The sequence below is a fragment of the Cryptomeria japonica genome, chromosome 3, assembly GCF_030272615.1.
Source record: "Cryptomeria japonica chromosome 3, Sugi_1.0, whole genome shotgun sequence".
Classification (NCBI taxonomy): domain Eukaryota; kingdom Viridiplantae; phylum Streptophyta; class Pinopsida; order Cupressales; family Cupressaceae; genus Cryptomeria; species Cryptomeria japonica.
Window position 1 is genome coordinate 3,766,254 of NC_081407.1, and position 9,876 is coordinate 3,776,129.

At 32.2% G+C, this 9,876-nt stretch overlaps 1 protein-coding gene across 1 annotated transcript; it reads left to right on the forward strand.

The window, feature by feature from the left end:
- Positions 1 to 1,085: 1,085 nt before the first annotated feature.
- LOC131041170 (receptor-like protein 35) lies at positions 1,086 to 3,021 on the forward strand. The gene is made up of 2 exons (XM_059217979.1): positions 1,086 to 1,677; positions 1,748 to 3,021. Exons 1-2 carry the CDS (start codon positions 1,139 to 1,141, stop codon positions 3,003 to 3,005), a joined length of 1,797 nt encoding a protein of 598 aa, XP_059073962.1. The 5' UTR covers positions 1,086 to 1,138; the 3' UTR covers positions 3,006 to 3,021.
- Positions 3,022 to 9,876: the final 6,855 nt, after the last annotated feature.

The window sequence follows — 9,876 nt, forward strand, 5'->3', positions numbered from 1 at the left end:
AAGGGTTGTTAATGTGTAGGGCCCAAATATTCTAATTATGTGACCAAACATTTTCTAGTCACCACAAAAATATGTGGAGGAAAATGTAGTTAATAAATTTCATAGCAACCACTCTCTTTGGTGGTAAAGACTTTTAAATACCCATTGAAATTGATATAGGCATACATAAATAAATATAAAGGAAACAAATTAGAAAATTATAAGATGTTCGTTTTAACATTTTTCTTAGATTTTTTATTTAGATAAGATTTTTTAAGGGTTGATTATGAGATTGTGTTCTATTGTGCAACAATGTTGATCATACAAATATATTTTTAAATATACTATGAATCTCAAGATATTAGAAAAGCAAAGACAAATTAAGAAAAACATAAAGTAGTACTACATATACTTGATAATTTGCATGGATGCAAGATATAAGCATGATCTTATAATATGTAAACAAAATATTTTGATTTCAAAAAAAATATATTATCTTAATCCCTTCTTAACCTTGAAATATTCAAATCTCAATATCATGTCAAAATATATTTATTATTTGATTATAGTATTAAATACATTTATTTTTTATATTTATTTCTAATTTTTTAACATTTATTATATTTAAAATATACTTAGCATTAAATATTTATTATTAATTAATCTAAATTGATTATAATTAATAAATGGACATTATTAGATTAGGCAAAATCATACTAAAATTCCTCCCAAATGTTAGAAAAGTTATAAAACTATAATCATTTTTAACTTCTATAAAATTTCATAAGCATTAAATTTTTATTTATCAAACATCACATAAGTCTATTTCTGGCCCTCAGGTGATCGCCAAAAATGTAGTTAAGAAGTTTCGTAGCAACTAAAACCAAAGACTTTAACATGCCCAATGAAATTGACATACACCTAGAAAAATAAATATGAAGGAAACAGCTCGAGAAATTGAAAGATCGTAGCTTTCTCCGTTTTAACTTTTTCTTCAATTTTTCTAATCTCGTGGATGGATTTTTTCACAAACTTGCTTTACATCGCCCTATAAATCTTCCACACCTTGCAATCCCACATCATTCGCAACGAAGAGAAGCCTTTGGGATTTGCAAAGTGACCTACTCATTCTGTTGTGTCATTTTGAAAGCCAATAAAAATGGCTTTGGGCATTTGGGTATGGTTCTTACTGCTACCATTTATTATTTGCTGCTCTGCGTGTTTACAAGAGGAACGAAGCTCTCTTTTGGATTTCAAACAAGGCATCAACATCACTTATTACAGAGGATTCCAGTTGCCATTGGAATCGTGGAGAGGGTTGAACTGCTGCAGTTGGGAAGGAGTGGGCTGCCACCCACACACTGCCCATCTCATCACCTTGGATCTCAGTTACTCTCTCATTCAATGGAGTGAAGTTCGAGGGGGGCTATTCCAACTCCTACATTTGGAGCACTTGGACCTCTCTTGGAATTACTTCACCTCTCTTTCCATTCCTCCACAAGTTGGAGAATTAAGGAGATTGAAGTATCTGGGCTTGTATGAGTGTGAATTTATTGGCCAAATTCCAAGGGAGTTGACAAAATTGCAGCAATTGGAGCAGTTGGACCTCAGTTACAATCATCTCCATGGTGCCATCTCAAGGGAGATGTGTAACATGTCCACCATGAAATTCCTTGCCCTCTCCTGGAATGATGATTTGTAGAGCAACAAGTTGGGTGAGTGGATAACACATTTAAGAGGGTTGGAGCATCTTGGACTGAGCAACATGAATCTCAGTATGGCACAAGATACTTGGTTGGAAGGATACTTGGCTTCTCTCACCAATCTCAGCTTCTCTCACCAATCTCACCGCACTTTACATGAGCAATTGTGGGCTTTCAGGAGAAATTCCTCCCTTCTTTGCAAATCTCTCACGGCTTCAACAGTTGAGTCTTTCGCGAAATTCATTCAGAGGTAAGATTCCTACCTATCTTGGAGCTCTTCCTCTGTCAGCTCTTGATCTCTCTGCGAACAATTTGGAAGGTTTTATTCCATCCTCTTTGACTCACCTCTCCAATCTGGAGTATCTTTATCTGAGTTCAAACAAATTAAATGGCAGCATTCCGTCAACTCTAGGCAATCTCTCAGCCCTGTATAAACTTGAATTGCACAATAACTCCTTAAGTGGTCCAATCCCAACTTCCTTTGGGAAGCTATCCAAGCTTACGTTGCTTGATCTAGCCAAAAATAGATTAATTGGAACTTTCTCATTTTTTATTTTAAATAATTGTCCCAAACTTTCTTATGTGGATCTCTCAAGTAATATGTTGACTATAACATTCAATGCGTCTATCATCCCCAAATTTCAGCTGAATAGCTTAGCTTTACATGAATGCAATATTAGAGGAACCTTTCCTGGATTTATTTCAACTCAATATTCTATTCAATATTTAGATTTGTCAAACAATTTTCTTAGCGGTTTTATTTCAAATTGGCTTTGGGGATTTACATATATTGAGTACATAGATCTCTCAAATAATTTATTTGATGGATCGATTTCAAAATCAATTAACAAATATACACAACATCTTCAATTTCTTTCATTAGCCAAAAATAATCTTAGCGGTTCTATTCCAAATTCTGTTTTTAAATTGAAGAGTTTGAATATTTTAGATTTGTCAAATAATAAATTTAGTGGTAAGATTCCCCAATGTTTGAAGAATTGCTCCATGTTGTCTGTCTTAAATCTAGAGAGGAATAACTTAGAAGGGATGATACCAAGTATATGTGAGAGAATGAATTCTCTTGGGACATTGAAATTGGGAGACAATGCACTTGAAGGATATGTTCCATCATCTCTTGGAAAATCTAGAAATCTACACATCCTTGATCTTAGAAACAATAATTTGCTAGGGAACATCTCAGATTGGGTTAAATCCTTGCACAATCTCCAAATTTTGATTTTACAAAATAATAATTTTAAGGGTACAATCCCATTACAATTAACAAAATTGCAAAATCTTCAAATTTTGGATTTCAAAAAATAAATTTTCAGGGATCATTCCAAAAGACTTTATAATGTTGACCACAATGACTAATCAATCTGAAAAGAATGAAATCCTTCAACACGAAACTCCTAGTTTTATAACATCAAACTATTATATAGATGAAATAACAGTTTACAATAAAGGACAAGTTATGGAGTTTGTGAAAATCTTGAGATTAGTGGAATGTCTTGATCTCTCTACCAATAGTTTATTAGGTAACATTCCTTGGAATATTGGATCCCTCAAAGGTTTGGTTATTCTCAACATTTCAAGAAACCATTTCAGTGGCAAGATTCATAATTCTATTGGAGAGATGACATTGCTGCAATCACTTGATCTATCACAAAATAACCTATCAAGGGCTATTCTTACCGAGTTGCAACTTCTCACATCCTTGAGTTACTTTAATGTGTCCTACAATAACTTATCAGGGATGATACCACAAGGAGGACAGATGATGACATTTGATTCTACATACTTCTCCAACAATTCAGGTCTGTGTGGCCTACAAATATATGTGCCATGTTCAAGAAATCCTCTCAATTCTTCAAAGGTACATGAGGAAAATAATGAAGATTCAGAGGATGATATATGGTGGGATATGGAAATGGCAATAGGCTTTGTAGTTGGCTTTTCAATTGTAATGGGAATGTTATGGCTGAACAAAACATGGAGTATCCCATGCTTCAAATTCATGGATGGCATTATTATCTCTTTATTTGACATACTGAGCAAGTAGTTGTATTCTACAATGCAAGATCAATTTGTTAAGTTTGTGGTCCAAATAACTTATATTTTATAATATATTTTTTTATGATAAAATGGGGCATGCATCTCATTTATGAGACACCCTCGTAATGTTAATAATGTTGATATGTTAATTATTTTGAAAAGTAATTGACTATGAAGTTTCTATATCATAATTCTTTCTTTTATATAATCTCTAAATCTTTTGTCATGTTGTTTCTCAATATATGTGATATATCCTCTTCTTTGTGTGATTTGGGGTTCATTCCTTGTTACTATTGACTACAAAATAGAGTTGTTTGTGCAGTCAATATATTTAAATTCAAAAGGAAAATATATTTAAATATTTAAAAGTAGTGATAAAATAGTTTAACTATTTGAACAAAACAAACTTGAATAAAAAACTACTAGAAATTTTAAATGATACTAAAAACAACAAATTCAATGACTAATATAATAACACTTTTTCCAATATGAACTAGTTTGTATCAATGATTTTGATTGTGGTGGGAATCAAATATGCAATAAGATTGGTGCCTTTACCTATTAAACTTACAAAATTAGATTAAAGATATATAGAAATAAACAAGTGATTATCAATGATGAGGCATTAAAACTAGTGAAAATTAAATCTATTGTACCTCTACTTGAGGCCACAAGCTCTAGTGCTAGTTGTCTTATTGGATTATTCTGTACTTGTTTCTTCTTATTTACTCTTGGGTTCTCTGGTTTTATCTCTTCCTTTATGGGTCGTTAATAACACTGTTTTGAAGCTTCTTGTTGATTTTTGTGGGTTGTTGATTTCATACCATACGCTTCTCAATTTATTTGAGGTTTTGATATTATATTCAATCTTATGACCACGCTAATGTATTCCCAAATTTTTGAATATATATATCGAGGGGGTGTAGGGAGGGAGGAAGGCAAAGGTAGAGAGGGGAGAGAAATAGAGAGATGACATAGAGAGAAGAAAAAGTGAAAGGTAGAGACAGAAATGGAGAGACAAGGAGGGAAAAAGATAGAGAAAAGAAGAGAGGGAGAGAGAAGGGGGGAGTAGGGAGGGAGGATGGGATGTATAGAGGGGAGAGAGAGAGAGAGAGAGAGAGAGAGAGAGAGAGAGAGAGAGAGAGAGAGAGAGAGAGAGAGAGAGAGAGAGAGAGAGAGAGAGAGAGAGAGAGAGAGAGAGAGAGAGAGAGAGAGAGAGAGAGACTATGCTCGACCAAATTCTATATTTTTACCTTATTTGATGTTTAACGAACTATTTTAATTATTGTTGTATTTGATGTTTAACCGACTATTTTAATTATTACTGTAATTGAATAGGTTTGTTGAGATGTGCTTAATTATAATTAATTAATCTTAATTGTCAACAATTCAATAACATCTCTCTATTTACTTTTCAAATTGAAATGTTTGACTTGGTTTTTCCATATATTGTAGAATTTGACTTGTAATTGTTTTATTTTGTTTTATTTGAATTTTTATTTTTGCACAAGTTTGTTTTTGTCTATGTGTTGGTTGCAATTTCTTTTTTTCTCAGTGCATTCTTAAGGTTTTCTAATATTGATACCTTATGAAACTTAAGTTAAAGCAATTTGTCTGTCTAAATGTAAGACAATTTTCTTTTAAAATAATATCTCTCGATGTTATTATACATATTATTTTATATAAATTAAAATGTAACTTTGTTCTAATATTGATATCTAAGCCCTAGTAAAAACGAACTAGGAAGAAACAAAAATTTTACATAAGTGAGCCATATGAAGATTTTGATTTTAAAGATAACACTCATTTTATTTATTTTGAATCATAGTGTTGAATCACTTTTACAACATATATTCCAATTTGTACCAGGGGGCTTTGGAATAAGCTCAAAGATATGGTTACATCTAACATCAAATACATTCAAAATTAATAAAAAGTCGTTGAAGTTTGTTGTAGTAACATTGCAAAGCTGTGAAAAAATATAATACTTAAATGTATTTTTCGTTTGAATTGAATAAATAATTTTAGCATTTTTGTTCTATTCATAGAGATTGACAATGATATAAAAGCACAAAGATATATGAGGAAAATTATGTAGCATCATGAATTGTTGTCTCTTATAATTTCATACTAGTTTGAGCACTTGCTCTGACAGATGTGTCTGATTATGTGTGAATGTGCATTTCTCAAGTTCTAATTGAAAAGTTAGGTCAAATCCTTTAGAGCCCAATTATGCTAGGACTCTAGAGTCCAATGTTAGTGTGCCACGCAAATGGTGCCAAATATTAAGATTAAAAAGTTGGTCTTGTGGCCTTAATGGAATGATCTTGTTATTTTCCTAAACTAGAGTATTTATTGGGAAAAAGAGTTAGTTGTACATAAATGTAACTCCCTTTCTCCATCACAAACTCTCTGGCAATCTAACAAAATAAATTTAGTCAATTTATGAAGTCTACGGCAATTATCAATCGATCAACTGTCAAGAACACTGCAATTTGCAATCAACTATCATTTTTTATTTATTGTTATTATCATGTTATGTACTAAAACTTGCAGGACTTCAAAGATCATCACACCATCTCCTTACATGGAATCCAAGCAAGGATTTTGCATCTAAGGTAACATTGTCATTTGAATAACATAAAATTCTAGATTAGGTGCTTCATTTTGGTTATTGAAGTGATCTAGATATGGGAATGGTGATTGTTGTACCAATTTTCTTTTAAAATAATATATCTTGATATTGAATGGATACTTTGTAGATGAAGCGATGTTATTCTATTGAAATGTTATCATATTGAAGGAAAATTTTGGATATATGATTATACCACTTATCATTAGAATAATACAAAATTGTGTTAAATACTAGTTGGTGAAAGTTGAATGTTGTGTCACACTTCAAACCAATTTATAAGCACAAGTGAATTTAAACAATTTCAATTGAAATTAATTTTGGTCAAATATATGGTCTAGTTAGATTCATTCTAGCTAAATTAAATATATGACATGAATTTTTGAACTAGAAATGTCCACTAAATGCATATTAGGCATCAATTTGAGACGAAAAAACTTATTTTAAAAATTTGATGTTTTTCATAACTCCTACTTATGTAAAAATTATTTTTTAAACATAAAATGTTTTCTTGCAAATCTATAGATTTAGTTTTAAAAAATGATTGTTTTTAATAATTAAATTATTATTCACATTTAATTTTTTATCTTTTACTTAAAGTAAGTCGTCAACACCAAATATAAGGTTGATTATCTTTAAAAAAGAATAGTTATGTTTTTAGTATACATAGATTTTAATATTTATTTAAGTATATGTTTTTGTAGAATTGTGAATGATTGAACCCGTGGTTTCTACCTCTTGTTTAGAGATTGAAAATTTTAATGACTTTTGGTGTGAGTTGTTGAAGCTAAAAATGGAGGATCTCCTATAAGAAAGAGACCAATGGAAATTTGTAGCTCACCGGTTCTGACATATCTATCTTGAATCCTTCTAGTACATGTCTCAATCACATTGCATGTGTGCAATTCATGGATGCAGCTACATACTCAACTTCAGCTATAGATTGAGAAACACAATTTTGTTTCTTGCTTGTCCATGCCACTAATCTTCCTCCAAGTAGAAAAGCTCCACCAGTTGTGCTTTTTCGATCATCCACATTACCTACCCAATCAGCACCAGTAAAGACATCTAAAGTAAAATCACCTTTATAGGGATACCATAAATCATAGTCTACTGTGCCTTTGAGATACCAAAAAATTCTCTACACAACCACCATGTGACTCTCTTTAGGCTCTTTTTGAAATCTAGCCACTAATCCAACAACATGAGCAATGTCTGGTCTTCTATGGACAACATAGTGTAGCTTGCCAATCATAGATCTATACTCTTTTTCACTAATAGTAGGGGAATCATCTTCATTTGACAACTTGCAACTAGTCACCATCGATGTCCCTACCGGTTTGCAGTCTTCCATGCCCAAAGTATTCAACACCTCTTGATATAATTGGTCTGACAAATAAAGATACCACCATCCAATTGTTGAACCTGTAAGCCAATACAGAACTTAATTTCACCGATTAGAGACATTTCAAATTCCTTTTTCATTATTTCAGCAAAGTCCATACACATGTCATCATTGCCAACAAAAATTATGTCATCAACAAACACTTCTGCTATCAACATCTTGCCTCCACCAGTCTTCAAATAAATGTTGTTGTCCTCACTGGTACGTTGGAGTCCAATCTTGATCAAATGTGCATGTAATCTCTCATACCATGCTCTCAATGCCTGCTTAAGACCATACAAAGCTTTGTGCAATTTACACATCATGTCTTTATCATCAGTCAAGGAAAATCCATTCAACTATTCAATGTATACTTCTTCTTCTAGAATCGCATTCAGAAAGGATGACTTGACATCCATTTGGTAGACTTTGAATCCTTTATATGCACCAAATTCCAGTAGCATCCTTACACCTTCTAATCTAGCAACAAGTGCAAATGTTTCACCATAATCCTCACCTTCCTCTTGAGCATACCCTTTGCAGACTAATCTTGCCTTATTTCTTGTACAATCCTTCCTTCTTCATCCAATTTATTCCTAAAGACCCATTTTGTTCCAATTACATTCTTATCCTCCAGTCTAGCAACAAGTGAACATGTCTCATTCTTCTAAATTTGATCTAATTCTTCATCCATTGCCTTAACCTAATCATCATCCTTTCATGCTTCATTAACTGTCTTGGGTTGAATTGTAGATATCAAACACGAGTTCTCTTTGATCTTTCTCCTAGTTTGCACACCTGCATTCTTATCACCAATTATATGTTCTTGTGAATGATTCAATCTGATATATCTAGGTATTGCATGTGTCAGTTCTACATCTTCTTCATCAAGTTCTTCATCTTCTTCCCCACTGTCATCGCTTACCGATTGAGCACCTAGTTCTGCATTTGTCGATTCTTCATTATTCTTTGCTTCTAGTTCAATGATCACAAACTTTTCCTCACTATCATCCTTTTCAGGTTCTGATCTTCTTGTACCTTCAAAATTATCAGATAAATCATCAAATTTTACATTAGCACTTTCAACAATTTTCTTAGTTCTCTTATTGTAACATTTATATGCTTTACTCTTACAAGAGTAACCAAGAAAAATTCCCTCATCAGATTTTGCATCAAATTTCTCTATGTAGTTATCTCTCTTGATAAAACATTGACCTCCAAAGATTTTAAAATAACTAACACAAGGAGTTTTTACATACCATAGCTCATAGGGTGTCTTATTGTTATCTCTTTTTATCAATACCTGGTTTAAAGTGTATAAAGCAGTACTGACCGCTTCTCTCCAAAATAATTTGGATACATTACCCTGTAATAACATGGTTCTTGCAGGTTCAACTATTGTTCTATTCGTCCTTTCTACTAAGCCATCTTGTTGTGTGTCCTCGGAGCTAACATCTGTCTCTTTATACCCTATTCATCACAATACTTAAAAAATTCATCAGATGTGAATTCACCTCCTCGGTTTGATCTTAAACACTTCAAGTTCTTACCGTTTTCCTTCTCAACCAAAGCTTTAAATGATTTAAATTTATTAAATGCTTTTTATTTCTCTCTCAAAAATGTTACCCACATCATTTTAGAATAGTCATTAGTGAAGATCATGAAATACCTATCACCATAATAACTCTTTGTTCTCATAGGGCCACAGAGATCAGTATTTACCAAATCTAAAACATTCTGAGAAATACCATTCTTGCTCTTGAAATAAATACAGGTCATCTTACCGATTTGATAATATTTGCATATCACACTATCCAATTTGACAAGTTGGGGTAATCCTCTTACAACACTTGACTTGCTTATCTTAATCAAATTATCAAAATTAACATGAAAACATTTTTTATGTCATAACCAACTGTCTTCCATTCTTGCAACTAGACAATTATTAACATTACTATTCAAATGGAATAAGTTACCTCTAGTTTGCTTCCTGGTAGCAATCAGTTCACCATTACCTCCAAGAATTTTGCAAACTCCACTCTTAAACTCAAGCAAATAACCTTTATCATTGAGTTGATCAACACTTAAAAGATTAAATGCTTAAGACCATCAACCCAAAATAC

Coding starts and splice junctions, on each gene's coding strand:
- LOC131041170 (XM_059217979.1), top strand. CDS start 1,139: ATGGCTTTGGGCATTTGGGTATGGTTCTTACTGCTACCATTTATTATT. Junction 1,678..1,747: donor CTCTCCTGGAATGATGATTT/GTAGAGCAACAA, acceptor CTGAGCAACATG/AATCTCAGTATGGCACAAGA.